At 41.5% G+C, this 19117-nt stretch overlaps 1 protein-coding gene across 1 annotated transcript in view; it reads right to left on the reverse strand.

Annotated features, from left to right (window-relative positions):
• LIX1 (limb and CNS expressed 1) overlaps positions 1-19117 on the reverse strand; it is a 50753-nt gene that overhangs the window by 14370 nt on the left and 17266 nt on the right. Inside the window, exon 2 of the mRNA XM_024563338.3 lies at positions 18912-19075. Within this exon, the coding sequence (XP_024419106.1) occupies positions 18912-19075 (164 nt within the window). The remainder of the gene's footprint in view (positions 1-18911; positions 19076-19117) is intronic.

Consider the following 19117-nt stretch of genomic DNA (forward strand, 5'->3'; position numbering starts at 1 on the left):
TTCCATACAAATGTCTTGGTTGGGCTTCAAACACTTTTTGTCTTATTTCATAGTCATTGAATGGCTACTATGTGTCAGAGGCTTTGCATACTGTTGATAAATAATCACAGAAGTAATAACGGCTACTGTTGTGTGCCAGGTGATTGCATTCATTATCAGGGCCTTCCTCAAATCTCTCTTTTTCTTTTTTTTCAGAGAAAAAAATGTAAAGAAAGAAGGAAAGTGAGAAATACTTTCACAGGTTCTGGAGTCAGGCTGCTCGGCTTCAGATCCCAGCTCTGGCACTTACTAGCTGAAAGACCTCGGGCAAGTTAGTCTTTCTGTGACTCGATTTCCTCTGTAAATAGGAGTAACAGTAGTCCCTCCACAGCAGGTTTGAGGAGAGCCTCAGTTAGGTAATATAGATAAGGCAGTGAGGATGTGCTCTATCTCTATTAACACTCTGTGAGAACGTTCCAGTCTTACACTTTTTTTTTAACCTCCAGGTTAGGACAAGGAGGCTGCTGTCAAAATCGATTATTTTTGCTTTTCCAGCACTTACCTTCCACCTCCTTTTAATAACAGTGCCCTGATTTTCTTGGGGACCACTTTTCCACCTTGGTTTCAGTCCACGCAGTTTGGATGGCTCCATTTGGCCTTCCTGAAGTTAGCGGCCATAGGCAGCATATGATTAGGAACTCATAAAAAAATTAATTTCTCCCAAATGTAATATTGCTCTCCTTTTTTCCAGCCTGGCTTTCCCATGGCTCACATGAGTCTGCTCAATGTATACTAATTCTTTTTAAAAAAAAATTAAAAATTATTGATTTTAAAGAGAGAAGCAAAAAGGGGGTGAGAGAGAAACATTGATTTGTTGTTTTACTTATTTATGGATTCATTGATTTATTCTTGTATGTGCCCTGACTGGGGCTCGAACCCTCAATCTTGGTGTATTGGGATTACACTCTAATGAACCGAGGCTGGCCAGGGCTGTACCCTGATTATTTTCTCTTCTCTCTGTCTCTGTACTTACCAGCTACAACTCTTATTCCAGTTCTGGCCTGGTGTGGACCCTGGAAGTCCAGATAGAGGGATGAAGCCCTACGAGAACAGCACTGTCCCTGGATCTCACTCCTGCTGGACAGCCCCAGAGTACGGTGGCCGTTCTCCCACAGCTTCTGTGAACTGTCCAGGGTCCTAGACCCTACTCCAAGACACCTAGAGGGAAACGCCAGGAAGAGAAGCCCAGGCCCACGTCCAGGTCCACAGGGGGGCCAGGCACCCCTGGCCCTGCTACTTAGTGACTGTGACGTGTGGGATGCCTGAACTTTGGGGCGTATTTCCTCACTGGATAAATGGGGAGGCTAGCCTCTTTGACTTTGCATTCTCCTGATACCTAAAATGCATGACTCTCAGAATCAGTAGTGCTTGGTGACTGGTGTGAGAAAACAGGGGAAGTACCAAAGATCCTACCTCATTTTGCAGTTTCCCAGCCTCAGTGACTTGGTAGCACCAGTGGGAGAAAAGCCAAACCCCTACAGTTTACTTTCAGCACACGCCGCCTCTACCTCATCTGCCAAACTCTGACCATCTCACAATAACCAGGGACACTCCGAACTCACAGTATTGTGTCATCCAGAGGCCAGCCTCTCCTCTCCATCCCCACAAACCCAGTATGAGTCTCCTGAGGTGAGGCCCTGGCCCCTCTGATTTCCCCCCTAAGACCTTCCTAGAACAGTTGTGACTACTATTGTAAAGATGTGGCACTTGACTACAGATTACTTTTTCCTGCCCCTGCCCCAACCTCCAGGCCTGGGAAGGGCCCTGTGTTGTCCTGGAGCATCTTCCAGAGTGCTGACTCTTTCCCGGGGTCAGTGCTAGCAAGCACACACGCACTGTTAGTATGCAGACGAAGGACTGACAAGACGAACATGAAACCAAGGAAAAGAAATGTGTCAGTACCCTAACAAAACAGAACAATCAATGAAAAAAGAGAAAAAAAGGAGAAAAAACTCATGGTCACAGACAATAATGTAGTGATTGCAGCCGAGAGGTGGGGGCAGAAGAGGGTATGGGGGATAAATAATAATGGAAAAAATACAACAAATAGTCACTTTCCTGCCAAAAAAAATCCAGCTACTTTAACTTACAACACAAAGAAATTCCTAATAGCTCCTTGAAATAAAGAATTGAGCTACAGATCTAAAATGTAGGCGAAAAACAGTTTAGGGCCTTTTTTCCTTGGTGTGGAGTGACAAGCAAGAAGGCTTTGGGGTAGCTTTTGGCAGTAAGCAAAGCTATTCAAGGTTCAGACCTCTCCAAGGGGTAGGCACCTGCATTGAACTGTGAAGCGTGGGGGGTGGTGCCTCGGCAGAGGGGCTGGCTCTGCATTATGGACTTGGCTGGGAAATAATAGCAGATTGAGTCCTGAGTCGGCATTATTTCACTGAAGCTCGGGTGCCACCTCTTTAGAAAGCTTTCCCTGGTCACTCCCAAGGCCAGCTGGGATGACCACTGTCCATGAGGGGCATTCACCACACTGTCACATAACTGTCTGCCAGTGCTTTGCCCTCCGACTCCGGGCTGTGAGCAACCGGGTGGCAGGGTCTGTGACTGAGTCATCTTTGTGTCTCTGCACCTGCAGTGTGGTTCACTGAATGAATAAATGCAGCCTAGGAATTCAAACCCAAGTCACTAATGCACCTGCTAAAGTGCTCAAGCAATCCTTAGAAAGAAGAATTAAAGATATGTATTTATTGTTTTTAAAAAGGCCCTTTTAAATATACCCTATAAAGTATGCATAACCCAGTAATATAAAAAATACAATAATACGTGAATTCCAGTGTATAATTGGACATTAAGCTCAGACACTCTGAGATTACCATTTTTGCCTGAGTATAGGATACATTTATTAGTCTTTAGCAAATCCGTTCCTCATTAGAAAGCCAACAAAGTTTTTGCAACTATTACTCAACATCTATAGGAGTGGTTCATTTTAATAGGAATTTGCTTTACAAAATCTACAATAAACCTATTGGGGTTTTAGAATTTAGAGAATTCGATTCAGATCTGGGCACTGTTGAGACACTTTCTATCTAAATAATAGCATTTTGCACCATCTTTCACAGAGAGAGACCTAGTAAACACTACGTAGATAAAAGAAGCTCTCTATTTTAAATAAGACCAGCTAAGTACCAGATCAAAGGCGCCACATACACTTCTAACCGAATGGCACTGCTTCTGAGATCAAAGTGCTGCCAGGATGAGGGAACGGAGCTTGAAAACGGACTACGGAGACCTACCCAATGTCAAGATTTTAAAGCAGACACATGTCTTTACTTACTTTATTGTTGCAATGCACAGAATCTTTGGTTAAAAAGGGGGAGAAAGTGTAGCAATTAATAAGTACATAAAATAAATTCTGGGCCATCAAAGGGCTTTTCTTACTATTGTTCTTTGCATTTCTGAAAGACAAGTACTTCAAAATGTTTATAATGTTAACCAGCTGCTTTCTCTTAAATTTTGGAGCTACAAATCCAAGCCAGTGAAGGCTGCATATTTTTCTTGAGGGATCTTTAATGGGACCTCTCAAACCGTAAGGACCTGTGCTCGGGAAAGAAATTTAGCCAAAAGCAATCTGCTTGGCCAATCTAAATCAGAGCGTGGCTTCTGCAGTGAGAACAGGAACTGTTAGAGTTACCATCAAACAGTGGGAAATGCTGCAAGAAAATAAAATGTAATAAGTGACAGAATGTTTTATTGATGTGTCCAAACCGGTCGTCAAAGACATCAGTTGGAGAGTGAGTGAAGTATGGGGTTATTTCAAAGCGACTTCCTGCGAGAATTAGACTTCCCAGACTGTACGGTTGATTCTTGCTGTTTGTCAGCCAGACCTCAATCATAAATACAGATTTGTAAACCGTGCCATATCTGCTAACCATTCTTACTTAATATAAAGAGACTGCTTCTGTCCCTTGCACTTTGTGAACGTGCAAGCTGGAATATTTAATAGCCGAGACTCTACAAAGTCCGCGGTGGATTTCTTAGGCATGTGGAACGGCACGCTTCGCAAGCGGCTGGCAGGCTCCACTCAGACATTTGTCTTGATGCTCAGATGCCTTTCATTGCTGGTAGATTATAAACCACCGTAATTACTCCAAAGCCTCCTGACTCTAATCTAAAATTAAAGCAAAAATAAATAAATAAATAAAAGAGCGTCTATGGCATTGTTCAGGAAAACGACATGAAGGCAGCGGCAGCCAGCCTCTGAGAAAGCCCCAGTGATGCCCTCCCAGCATCCTTTCCTTGTGCCGTCCCCTCTCACACTGTACCAGGGCTGATCTGTGTCGCCAGCAGAACACGGCAGAAGTTACAGTGTGTCACTTTTGATATTCGGTTATAAAAGACACTGTGGCTTGTGGCTTGTGTCTTGATCACACTTGCCTTCTCTCTTGGATCACTTGCTTGGGGAAAAGTCAGCTTCCATGTGTGAGCAGGCCTACAGCAAGGCACACGTGGGAAGGCACTAATGTCTTCCGTCAAGAGCCCCGGGAGGGAGATTGGAAGCCAACCCTCCAGCCTCCATCAAGGCCTCCCTCAGATGGCTGCAACTCCAGGACACCCTGAGCCACAACTACCCCACTAAGCTGCTTCCAGATTCCTGAGCCTTGGAAGTTAGGTGAGGCAATTTGAGTTCTGAGACAATTAGTTACCCAGCCATAGACAACAAACACAAAGGCTTTGCCCGGATCAGGTAAGCACGACTTCTCGCAGCTCACCCTAGACGGAGAGCCCCGTAACAGTAATCCTCGCTGCTGGGTTAAGCACTTCATGTTTATTGTCACATTTAGTTATTACTACAGTACAGCGAGGCTGGCTTTGTTGTCATCCTTATTTTGCAGTTGAGGAAACAGAAATTACATTTCCCAAAGTCATACAACTTAAAAAGTGACCAAAACAAGATCCAGCTCCAGGTCTATCTGACTTGAGAGCCCACAGATTATTAAACACTACACTATTTTCTGCTTGTCACTGAAATGGTCATTCACCTTGGAGTAGAGAGGATATGTAATTTGGCTAAAGCCTCACAGCATTCTGAAAATCAGTATAGTACTGTAGCTAAGACTCCAACTTTGATATTCTGTGGGTCACTTGGACATAAGACTCCAAGAACATCTCTTCCCACCTATGAGTTCCCATAGAACTCATTTTCATTTTGAAGAAACTGTGCTTAGTGAGGAGGGAAATGTGCTCACGATAATTGTCACATCCTCTTTCCTCCTAATGCCCGTTTGATGCTTTTCTTCACCTAGACTGAGAAAGAAGAAAAATGGAGAGAGAATGGCCGGCTATGACTTGACCAGAAGATCAAATGTTTTCTTCTGTAGGAAGTTTTTTTGTGCTGTCTGGAAGTGACCCCTTGATTAAATGTGAGGTCATGAGAATTTGGGACTTTACGAAATAAGATTGCTTAAAAAAAAAAAAGATGGAGAACCAAGATGGCGGCGTAGGTAGACACACTGCGCCTCCTCGCACAACCAGAACTGACAGAGAATCGAACAGCAAGGGGGACCAACACCAAGGAAATAGAAAATAAACATTCATCCAGACTGGTAGGAGGGGCGGAGACGGGCACCGGGGTGGAGAGGACTCGCGTGGCTGTGGCGGGACTGAGACTGGCGGAGTGTGGGACAAATGGCGCAGGCGGTCCGAGCACTAGCAGACCCTGCGACCCCACATTTGCACAGATAAACCCAGAGGGCTGGACTCAGAGTGGCGGAGAACGGGGCAGGCAGAGCGGCGGGTAGCACCCCGCGGCACCACATTCGCCCACAGATAAATCGGACGAATGGTGGGGAGCGAAGCAGACGGTGTAACCCAAGGCTCCAGCGCGGGGAAATAAAGCCTCAAACCTCTGATTGAAAACGCCCGTGGGGGTTGGGGCAGCAGCAGGAGAGACTCCCAGCCTCACAGGAGAGGTCGTTGGAGAGACCCACAGGGGCCTAGAGTGTGCACAGGCCCACCCACTCGGGAACCAGCAACAGAGGGGCCCAGTTTGATTGTGGGTAGTGGAGTGAAAGATTGAAAGCCGGAGGAGAGTGAGGCGGCCGCCATTGCTCCCTCTCAGCCCCTCCCTCACGTACAGCGTCACAGCCGTAGAGACCAGCGCAACCCCGCCCCGGTGAACACCTAAGGCTCCGCCCCTTAAAGTAACAGAGGCGCCAAGAAAAAAAAAATGGCCCAAATGACAGAACACTTCAAAGCTCCAGAAAAAATACAACTAAGCGACGAAGAGATAGCTAACCTATCGGATGCACAGTTCAAAGCACTGGTTATCAATATGCTCACAGACTTGGTTGAATCTATTCAAAAAACAGATGAAAAAATGAAGCCTATGCTAAGAGAAACAAAGGAAAATGTACAGGGAACCAATAGTGATGAGAAGGAAACTGGGACTCAAATCAATGGTGTGGACCAGAAGGAAGAAACAAACATCCAACCAGAAAAGAATGAAGAAACAAGAACTTGGAAAAATGAGGAGAGGCTTAGGAACCTCCAGGACACCTTGAAACGTTCCAACATCCAAATTATAGGGGTGCCAGAAGGAGAAGAGGATGAACAAATAATGAAGGAGAACTTCCCTAATCTGGCAAAGGAAATAGACTTCCAGGAAGTCCAGGAAGCTCAGAGAGTCCCAAAGAAGCTGGACCCAAGGAGGAACACACCAAGGCACATCATAATTACATTACCCAAGATTAAACGCAAGGACCTACATCCAAGATTACTGTATCCAGCAAAGCTATCACTTAGAATGGAAGGGAAGATAAAGTGCTTCTCAGATAAGGTCAAGTTAAAGAAGCTCATCATCACCAAGCCCTTATTATATGAAATGTTAAAGGGAGTTACCTAAGAAAAAGAAGATCAAAAATAGGAACAGTAAAAATGACAGCAAACTCACAGTTATTAACTGCCACACATAAAACAAAAATGAGAGCAAACTAGGCAAACAACTAGAACATGAGGGTTGTCAATAAGGGAGTGGGAGGGGGAGAGGGGGGTAAAGGTACAGAGAATAAGTAGCATAGATGATAGGTGGAAAATAGACAGGGGGAGGGTAAAAATAGTGTAGGAAATGTAGAAGCCAAAGAACTTATAAGTATGACCCATGGACATGAACTATAGGGGGGGAATGTGGGAGGGAGGGGGGTGGGCAGGATGGAGTGGGGTGGGGGGGAAATGGGACAACTATAATAGCATAATCAATAAATATATTTAAAAAAAAAGATAAATTCAAAATCAAATGCTATTTAAATTAAACTTCCCAAGATCCACTTGATAAAAAATTCTCCCAAGACCAGCTCATGCTCATTCTGGTCTTGTATTTTATTTTGTGTGTATTTTAGTTAGATCACCAACAAGCTACTGGGAGCCCGCAGGGTACACTGTGAAGATCACTGCTAAGCCTAGGCCAGGGTTCTGAAACAATAGGTCAAAAACTGTAGTGTGCATAGCAGGATCACCTGTGGAGGTTGTTAAACACGCACATTGCCAGGCCCCAATCTGATGTACTGAATCAGAGTCTCTTCAGGTGGATTGGGGGGGGGGGTGTCCTGCACTTTAACAAGCTTAACAGGTGATTTTGAGGCAGGTAGACCCAGGACTATTCTTAGAGGAATGTTGCTCTAGCTTCACTGAGTGTCTCACATCTATTTTGGCAGGGATCGAACCAGGTTTTATGGGATCTGAAGTTTACACAACTTGGGGGACTTTGTTTAAAAAAATAATATGAAATTACAGATAAAAAATTGACACTGTTATTTGGGAGGAGGCGATGCAGGAGCTCCATTGGCTTCAAGGTTGGAAAGGAAAGCTCTCTTCTCTATTACGCTATAACACTCTGCATTTCAATACTATGGTCACCACATGTTGGGGGAAACCCACTTCTTCTTTGACTGGATATCCTATAAATCAACTCAATTTTGACACGATCTGCTTGCAGGTAGTGTCAACTACCACTGACCAATGGCTTTGTCCTGCAATACTGCCCCCACGTCAGACACCAGTTGCAAGTCCAGGTTGTTACTAGTGTTTCCGAGCAACCAGCTATAAATGAGAGGCTCTCATGACCCATTCCTCCAGCCATTGCTGGAGTGGCTCATAGAACTCAGGAGAACAGTTCACTTACTAGATCACAGATTTACTAAAACAGGTACCTCCAGAGGAAGAACTCCCAGGGCAAGGCATGCAGGAAGGGGCTCAGAGATTCCCTGCCCTCTCTAGACACACCGCCCTCCCAGTACTACAGATATACACCAGCCTAGAAGCTCTGCGAATCCCACCATTTCGGATATTTATGGAGGCTTCATGATGTAGGCATGAATGATAAAGTCCTTGGCCACTGGTGATTAAGTCAATCATCAGCCCCTTTCCTCTCCTAGGAGGTCAGAGGGTGGGGCCAAAAGTTCCAATCCTCTAAGTCACAGGGCTGGTTGCCCTAGCCGCCAGTCCTCATCTTCAGGGGCTTTCCAAACGTCACTCACTGACATAAACTCAAGTGCAGTAGAAAGGGGTTTTGTTATCAATAACAAAAGATATCTTTATCACTTTTATCACTTGGGAAATTCCAAGGATTTAGGAGCTCTGTGCCAGGAACCAGGCTAAAGACCAAGCATAAAAATTTCTTATTATAGATCACCGTATCACAATGGTAAATCCACTTCTGCTAACGCCCAAATGCTAATTTCTCACAAGGAAATTCCTCAAGGAAATCAGTGTTCAAGCTGAAAAAATCCTTTAGGACAGTTCTAAAACTGGGTCCTTAGGAAGTATATAAACACTGTTGATTTAATGAAGGGAGGTCTCAATTTTCTTCTTTTGCTCAGCAGTTTTTATTTCTTCAATGATAATTTTCCAAAGGGTCACACTAGGCAACAAAAAATTAATTAACCAAGATTAATTTTATGGCCAGTAGCCTGTCCCAAAATAGAATAGTGGCTAGTCAATTTTTTAATATGTATAGGAGTTCTTAAGTTAATTGAAATAAAATTTCAGTAGTCATGTACATGTCATAAAAATAGAAATGCCTAATAAGAAACTAGTTTTATTGTTAATTGTTTCTTAAATACTGTATTGGTAAGTGTGTTACTGTTCATTGGAAAACCTTATAGCCAGGCCGACACAATTTCTACTCTGAACAATTACTTTCCTGGTGGCTCTTATTTGATTAATATTTTTTCCTATGCATTGTGTTAGAAAGTAGGTAGGATACACATGTGGAGTAGCTGTTTCTGGACCCCAAGATTTTACCGTAGATACATCCCAACTCCAGGGCTTTCTTTAGGAAAGCATGTGAAAAGACATCGATACAATAATGTCTCTCCATTTTAAACCTACAACAGACTTCTCAGAACTATTCTTACTTGTATTTCAAAGACATCAAGAAAAAAATAGGCCTACAGGTTCAAGATGTATAAACCCAAGTTAGGCACACTTTACTCAGTGCCTACCAAGGGCACCACCAAGGAGTTGAAAAATGGTCTATACGAGTGAGGTTTTTGAGTAAGAATCGTAAAGTAATAGCAAATGTGACAGATTGTATCTACATGGGAACTCAAAGCTGAGATGTCCTTCCTGGGTTCAAGGACAGGTCACAGCTATGTAGGCAACATTCACTGAGCTCCATAGCACGTGGTGCTCAATGGGATTTCCTGAGCTGGGACTTTTCAGGTGGCGAAACCAAATAAATTGACTCTGTGAGAACCTTGCCCAACTCCTGTAGGCTGTCAAGTCTTCATTCAGGTGGTTGTGAACATTTTGCCTTTGTGACTTGGAGTCCAAATCTCAGCAAGTGACTTGACTTGCAGAATTTGTGTGTATGGCCTGCCAGCTCTGGTCAGTGTCACCAACACCTCGGTTTCATCCTGACAGCAAGCCATCAGCACAAAGAATGCCACGAAACCAGGCCCTGCTGCTAATTGTCCCCCTTTCAGTTCTTTAAGACCTTGACTGCCCTGGTTTAAGCATGAACATTTACATGTGTTCCAATTTATCTAATTGTGGATACATTAACATTTTTTCCCCTTCCAGATGGTGATGTGAAAAAGGGCAACGGTTGAAACCCAGTCACCCAAGTTAATACCATGTCTCTCTCTCCATAGGTCAGGCTGGCTGCAAATATGTTGGGAACAATTTGGAGCTCTGTGTGTGCTGGGAATGGGGGTCTTGGCTAGGTATGGGGGAAGGGAATGGTCTGGGAGTCCAATTTTCAGAGAAAACTCACCAGTTCCTGTCAAGTGAAAGAAACGTTTCATGCACATGGTGGGTCAGAATGTTATTTTTATAATATAAACCACCTGGCCTCCTCCTCATTTACCTCTGCCGCAAATGCTATTCTACGCACATACCTAGACCAAGGTCCCTGGTAACTATTACAAAACCATGTTGTGTTTTGCTCCTTGAGGTTTTTTCTTTTCCCTTTTTTCTCTTCTTCCTTTTCTTTTTTCAAGGTAAGGTGAAGACAAGAGGAATTGATCAGGGCTCAAAGTTTTGGTTTATTTTTATAGTTGCTTTGATGTAAAGGGACTTGGCTCTGATTGCACGTGAGCGGGATGAAGGGGGGTTGGGGAAAGATGGAGTTAGCCTTTCTTCTTCACTCAGCAACTCCTGAGACGGTGAGCATCTTCCTGAAGCTTATCAGCTAGGGGCTGGGAGACTCCTGTGGAGTAACACCCAAGCCTTTACTTACCACGGGGGCCTTTCCCAAGTGTTTCTTTCACTACACTCTGCTCTTCTATTTGCAGGCCAAGAACCTTTATTCATTTTGTTTGGTAAGGTTGAGGCGCCGGGGAACCGGTGTGTGGTCTCAGTAAAACAGCGGGCGCTCCCAGTTTCACGGGCAAGGCATTGCGGTTTGATCACCAACTGATGTGTGACTTTCAGTGGAAAGGGGTTATAACTAATCTTCCTATCTTTGCGTCTCATTAGTTACAAAACAGAATGCTTTTCTGTGGAGATTTCTACCAAGAAATACCTCCTTCAGAAATTACGTTACATTGCATAGCGCGCTGTGCGTCTGAGTCAAGTATACAACTCTAGAGACAGAGACAAAAGGGGCCACGGCTGGCTGCAAATAGCAACACTAGACACCAAACCAGCATTAGTGAGGGGCAACGGTCTCAATTCTCTGGCAGAAACTAACTCCCTGTCTGAGGCATGGAATGTGAAGACTAGGCTTTATTTAATAATCGGTAAAAAGGGAGCATTACAATTCCATTAAGTCGTCACCTGGGAAAAACTTAATTTTATAAATTCAGCTTGTTGTGATTTAAATATACTTTTATTCTCTGGACTTTGAGAAGAATCATTCAATACATGGAAGTAGGAAATATGTGTTTTATAGCTGATAAGATAGGTGAAGTGAGCTTAGTGTGTTAACTAAAACAAAACAAAATTAAACACCCCGTCTTTCTTTTAGCCAGTATTTGTCTTCAAAAAATAGTTTTTCTAGGTACCTTTGTAGGCAAAGCCTTTGGTTTGTAAACCAAGTGGCACAAAAATTCAAGGCCCTTTAGAAACAGAGCTTTGCAAGGACCTCAGCTGCTGCGAGTGTTCCATGTCCCGTCTCCCAACTGTGTGGTCCTGCTATGCAAGTCCCGCAGAAAAGTCAACCGCCAGCTTGCCTATGAAACACTCCACATCTCAGCTTCGTGTGGTGCCTGGCACTGTACAAACAGCCTAAGTACCTGGCCCCAGTGTTTGACACCTGTATTTATTATTGTGAAACCATTTTAACAACAACAAAATGCGTGTGAAGGAGATATGATACCCCAATGAGTATGTCCTACACTTCAAATAAATTGAGCTAGCACATCAGTGTTTCAGCCAGGGGATACATTCTTCATTCAACCATAACTCATGCACATAAATAATTGCATAGTCTAGTACTGTACCCAAAGGAATTTCTGCTTTTTATTCCAAGTAAGAATAAAATTCATTAATCCAAATCACTCTAGCAGACTATATGGAAGACCATGTCACTGGCTTGAAAATAAAACTTGAATCACAAGCCTTTTAATCAAATGTAAAGTAAGATAAAACACTCAATTAAGTTCCCTTTTTGGATTTGGAGACAAACACAGCTGCTGAAACAATGAGCAGTCTTCCTTCTGAGTTTATCAAGAGGGGAGCCAGAGGTGGGTCTGATGGCCCTTGTGGAGCTCTTCTTGTAAAAAATGGAAATTGCTGCCAGTTTTCAGGGTCATGATATGTGGCTAAGGAAGGATTAACTGCCCAGGCGAAAATGGCATAAAAAATAATCCAAAATGCATGAATTCCTACTTAATGCCTGTAATATTAGAAGATGGTTTCTTCTTATAAAAGACACTGTGTCAATGTATTTCAATATAACTTTCCAAAAACATAATTTTGTATCAACAGATCATTTTATTCATTATTTAGAAATTAAAAATGAATCATATTTTCACTTCTCTTTTCCTGCACTATAGTAGTTTATGAGGAGTGGGTAAAGACAGGCTTATGGCTGCTTTCTTTCCCTCCCGCTCTCTGTATTTTGGGGGGTTGTGGTGTCAGGCCTAACTTAAAATTCTTTAATTAGTCTTCTTGGACACAGCTTCCTATTTACTTCAGTAGGAGGTTTCTTTGCCTGAAATCAGAGGTTCGTGTCCATCAGAGCCTTTTGACTGCTTTCCCTTGATTAATCAGAAAACCAAAGCACAGTTTGAATGCCACTTTTTAAAAGAATGAATGAACATAATCTCTTACAGCTTTCATGAAACTAGAGGGATTAATCCTGCAATCCAGTCCCATACTACACGTCAAGTATTTTCAATTACTTGGCACCATTGGAGGTGACGTCCACAGCTCAGTGAGAAGGCTACTGCTGGCATAATGGTTTCTCCATGTCTCAGCACATGGTCTTGGCATTAATAATCCATCGCGAAATGATTTGCAGGGCACAGGGGTGACATTTGACTACGTGAAAGGCATTGCAGGAATGAACATGTAGGCTCTCACAGGCCAACTGCTGGCAAAAACGTGGTGAAATGTTATATGGTGAAAATAGCATTTAAGGTGGTTTCTGAACTGACAAAAAAAAGTGCAAGGACATTGCTTTAGGGGAAATTTTCTTTCTTTTTTTTTTCCTTCCTGGTTTTCTTTTCTCAAATCATATTTTGGAGGGCCAAACAGGTTAAGGAGCCAGATTTGGCAGCCAATCACTCAAACACATTTTCAAAACATATTTGATTCAGGAAATTCTGGATCTTTTAAAGCAAGGAGGTTAACAATCCTCCTGAGAACCTTAAAATATGATGATTTAAACATAAGGAAAAGGAGACCCTGAGATGATCAGACAGATCACCAAGACGCCTTCATGCTGAAAAGTTGTTTTTTCATTTTGTTTTCTATTTTTTAAAGACTACAAAGAGGATGACCAATGTACTCCCTAAGGGAAGTCCTCTCATTTGGAGTAGAAATTTATGAGACAATTGGGAAATTCACAATTCTCAACGTAGCAAAAACAAAAATATTATAATTTCTTAGACTCATACCCTGTAGAACCATTCACTGATCTGTCAAATGCATTATATTCTAGATAGATTATAATGTGTGCTTTTTACATATGAACAAATTTAATGCATACTTGGGTAGAAGTATGGCCAAATCTTGGTTATTCATGGCCATGGGTATAGAGTGGAGGGAAAGTTACTAATGTATAAATTAAACAGAGAGAGAATTAGAAGGTTTTTAAAATCAGTGCTTCCAAATTAATCCACTTCCAAAACTTTAGCCACAGATGTGAACATAATAAGATGAGCTGACTTTAGTGTAACTGACTTTTTCTTCTCAGCCCACTGTCTTGCAGAGTCACATATATACTGTCATATATTATATATTATGTCATATATTATACTGCATATAATAGTGTATGCTATTTTATATATCAATCAATAATGATTATACACAAAAATGGACAAATATAAATCTCATTGATTCTTGGGATTTGTCATTCATTCACTTAGCAAGTCACTCAACAAAATCTATTCGGCACTTTCTACATACAAAGTACAGTGCTTAGAGTCACAGCAATATAAGAATACAGACCCTGTTCCTGAGGCACTTACATTTCATAACAGAGACAGAACATGCACACAAGTAGCTGTAGCATAAGGTAAAAGGAAAAAAACCCAAAAATATTGCAAGAGAAACTGAGATAACTGCTTGGGGAAATCAGAAGTTGAGAAATCTAGCAGGCAAATTCAGGGAGATTCATGGAGAGTGTGACCTCCGAGCGGAGTGATGGGAGATGGGCAAGGTTTAGATTGAAGAGAAGTTGGCAGCAGCGCTTCCTGAGGAGGTTACAGTGTGCTGCGTGTGTGAGTGGCTAGGAGAGGTCAAGGAAAGAATGAGGAAGTTAGGATGAATCACTGAGTGTCAGAAGAGAAATTTGGGGAGATAAAGCTGGAAGGACATGTTAGGGCCAATTGTAGTGTCTTTATTGACAGAATAAGAAATTTAGACCATAATAAGAAGGTAATAGGGAGCCCTTTAGGCCTTTAAAAAAAACCCCTTTTTATTTTGAAATACCCGTATTTGCCATGGATAACGTGCACGTTTTTGCCCAAATTTTTGACGGAAAAATAAGGATGTACATTATACATGGGTAGTACTAATTCTGTATCTATATAAATGTTTATAATTCTTATGCTTATGTATTAAAAGTATAAGCAATAACAATATCCGTACGTAAAATAATACCCTGGAATATGATAATTGGTTTCATTTCTAAATATAAACTAAAAAATTGAATTAAAAAATTAAAACAGAAGAGTTTTTTCCTGAAAGTTGGGCAAAAAACTTGGTTGCACCATATATAGGGCAAAATATGGTACATTTTGACTTACAGAAGAGTTTCAAAGACAATACAGAGAGCACTCCCAGGAAATAATTAATATCTAAGTTTTCATGTTAAAAAAATGATTATAATCATTAATGCAGTATTCCAATATCACGTTCCTATAACTGCATCCTCTTTCTCATGCTTACAGTAGTATATTTGTCAGTTTTATTCTTCCACAGAAACGCCAAAAGATTTGTCTCCCTTATTTATCTTTTCAAATAAGTAGTTTTTGGTTTTGATGACCTGGTTCTCAGTTTTTGCCCTACTTGATCGACTCCCCCAAAGCTACCCCACATATAGGTATACATGAAATGGATGTTAAAAAACAAACACTGAGATCAATGTACAAATGCTGGATCAAAAAAAGGCCTGTGACCCAGCTTTTAGACGGAGTGCCGTCCCTACGTCCTACACAGCCACGCTGCTCAGTGATTCTCTTGTCATGGTCCTGCTGGGAATTTGGTGGGCCATTTCAATATAAAAATTTGTGCTTTTCTTTAACTCAAGGACAATTACTTCCATTATTTATTTCCTTTGTCTCTTTCTAGAACTGTTATTGAATTAGTGTTTCTTTCCAAGATTTACCTGCATGTCTTCTGTGCTATTGTTTTCCATCTTTGTCTTGTGTTAAGTGATAGAACACTTACTTTAGTATTTATTTTTTTACTTTGTTATCCTTTACAATTTTTTAAAAAGGATTCTGTTTATTTATTTATGTTTAGAGAGAGGGGAAGGCAGGGAGAAAGAGAAGGAGAGAAACAGTAACATGAGAAAGAAACACTGATTGGCTGCATCTTGCATGTCCCCAGACCGGGAATAGACCTGCAAGCCAAGCATGTGCCCTGACTGGGAATCGAACTGGCAACCTTTTGCTTTGTAGGACAATGGATGCTCAAACAATTGAGTCCCACCAGTCAGGGTGTGACCTATGTTACAACCCTTACTAATTTGGCTGTGACCTATGTCTACCTATCTATTTACTGCTTATCTATCTATCTATCTATTTATTTTTCTAATTTGGAAATCATGTTTTAAATTTCCTGTTCCTTGCTTACTCCTGATATCATAGATATTTGAGTGATAAATATCCTCCCACAATTTTTTGAGGATTCTCATTGTAATACTGTCATGAGTTTTGCTACTTGAATTATTTCTATCCTCGTGTTTGCTTGCCTTGAACTTTTCTCCTTTGCTTTTGGGTTTCCTGAAATGTTTGGCAATCTTTAGCCCAAGACATTCATAGACATTCATAGACAAAGAAATACATTTGTTTAGGTGGCTGTCAAGACTCTGTGGCTGAGCAGGTCTGTTTCCCTAGGAGGCCTCCCCTGAGAGAGGAAGTCTGACGGGAGCTCTGTGTGAGTGGGCAGCTTCATGTGGATTAGGTTTTCCCTTCCTCAGTGCTGCCTGTCTTCCCCCTCCCCTGCCGATCATTCTTATCTAAGTGTCTGGGGTTATATCAGGCTCTGTTCTGAGGCTTCTACACCCACTTTCAAATCATCCTCATCAGGCAATTCCCTTTCATTACTCAGAGGTCAAGGTCCATTGGTGACCATTGCTCAGTGCAGAAGAAGGCAGGACTGTGCTGACTGCTGGGGCAGAAGTTTTGAAAAACAGTTTTTAAATTATCCTTAAAATTACCTCACACTTCTGCCAGAGTAATCTTTCTGAAATGCATTTGAATGTATCACTCTCCTCCTCAGAATCCTCGGGGGTGCCGATTTTATATAGATTAAAACCTGCTGTCCTTTGCAAAGCATGAAGATCCCTGTGTTTTGATGTGGGTGCTTGACCATCATCTCCCACTACTCCCCTGTCACACACACGTAGGCTCCCAAAATTCTGCAAGTGCTTGGAGTTTTCTCTTCTCCATGCCTGTGCACACACTGTCCTCTATGCTGAGAATGTCATACTCCTCTACCGACTGGCAAAGACACCCTCAACTGCACATGTCACCTTGTAAATCCTTCTTTGACTTCCCCTAGGCAGACCTAGGTCTGTGGGTCCATTTATTAAACTATATCCTCTGCTCACTTCACAAAATATTTAAGTAACATAAAACAGGTACAATGGTAATAGGATAACATAAATGAGTGAGACATACTAAGTTAAAAGGGAGACTGAAGGTAGAAATATAAATACTGGGTTGGCCAAAAAATGCATTTGGTCTTTTCTGTAACATGGTTCTAGTAGCTCTTAGCTGTCTTTAACTTTATTTGAAATAATTTTGTTAGATTGTGTTATGATAGTTGTCATATAAATGTGCATTTAAAAAACATCAAAATTGGTGAGTTTTTGTATAGCTATTTTAATATTGAAGATGGAAGAATATACACAACATTATGCTTTATTATTTCAAGAAAGGTCAAAATGCAAGTGAAACACACCAAAAAGATGTGTGCAGTGTATGGAGAAGGTGCTGGAACCGATCGAGTGAGTCAATAGTGATTTGTGAAGTTTTGCGCTGTAGATTTCTTGCTGGATGATTCTCCATGGCCAGGTAGACCAATAGAAATTGATAGCGATCAAATCAAGACATTAATTGAGACATTAATACCACACAGGAGATAGCCAATATACTCAAAATATCCAAATCAATAAAGTTATTGTGTCTTTTATTTTACAGAAAAAAACCATGCAGACTTTTTAACCAATCCAGTATTACATGACATCAAGTTCTGTAGGCTTACACTACAAAGAGATACACTGAAAATTTGACTCTGGGCTTCCTAGTTGTCAAAGCTAGGAGGGAAACTTGAATGCTTATGAGTTTCACATTGTCTATAAACTGTAAATAAGGCATTTTTGCCAGTTGTTGAAAACTGAGAGATGGTTTACTGTACTGAAAAGACACTTATACAGGTGACTGGTAAACTAAGAAATTCCTTCCTTTATGCTTTCAGTGACCCTTAAATATAATTATATGTAATTACTATAATATTTTTGTGCATTCATTTCCTAAAGGTATGAATTACATACCCATCGCTTGGCCCAATGCTTGATACTTCCTATTCACTCAATGAGTATTTGTTCAACTGGATAACCAGATGTTGATGGTTAATGGAGGCCACTGTTTTTGTGTGAGTAGAAGTACAACAGAAATGAATCATCACCCATCATAAACATAATACTTAACCAACTGGAAGTCTTCATAATAATTATCAGACAACAGTTGGAATACCTATGTACCAAGTAAACACATTGCATGTATATCTCAAGACTTCTTTTTTTTTTTTAAAGATTTTATTTATTTATTTTTAGAGAGAAGGGAAGGGAGGGAGAAAGAGAGGGAGAGAAACATCAATGTGTGGTTGCCTCTCAAGTGCCCCCTACTGGGGAACCTGGCCTGCAACCCAGGCATGTGCCCTGAATGGGATTTGAATCAGGGACCCTTTGGTCCACAGGCTGGCATTCAATTCACTGAGCCACACCAGCCAGGGCTCTCATGACTCCTGACCAACCCTGTGGGTGTTATTACTCATCTCACAGTCGAGGAGATCAAGAAGTTAAATCGATTTCCCAAGGGTAAACAGTTACTCGCAAGTAGAACTTGGGCTTAGCACAAGTGCCTGCACCCAGCCCTGTAAATCGTAACCTTTGTTGTTGGTCAAGCTTTGGTGTGCATTACACTGATCAGTCCTTGATCACAGAATTCATGGCGGTGGGAAGTTTCTCTGGCTGGAAGGGCCACAGTAGAAGGACTTTGCCAAAATTCCTTTGTTATTTCAGGTATATTCCAAAATATTTTGAGAGAAAAGGCAGCAACTACCAGGCCAATAAAATGCTATAAAATTCACTTTCCATAAAGAATTATCAGAGGATACCCCAATAAAAATACAATACCTTTATTTTTAAAAATGGAAACATCTGACCAATTTTCCTGTAGATATAATGGAATTTGACACAACTTTTTTCACTGCAAACAAAAAAACCTGTAATATTACCATTTTAGAAAAGGGTTTACTCTATTTTAACCCAATTAACTTTCATTAACCAGTTTATGGTTGCTTCTTACCTGAAAGTTGCCAAAACAGCTTCCCCCTGGAAGGGTCACATAACTCACAAAGGGGGGCCCAGGAGATGGAAGGGACTCATACACCACCACACCTTCACTTGGGAATGCAGCCCTCTGTTGCTGCTTGCTTTCCCAAAATTCCTGTAACATTGACACCACATTCACTGGAAAAGATAAGAAACATAAACCGTTATTAAGAATGGACA

This window comes from Desmodus rotundus, chromosome 1 (assembly GCF_022682495.2).
Source record: "Desmodus rotundus isolate HL8 chromosome 1, HLdesRot8A.1, whole genome shotgun sequence".
Classification (NCBI taxonomy): Eukaryota; Metazoa; Chordata; class Mammalia; order Chiroptera; family Phyllostomidae; genus Desmodus; species Desmodus rotundus.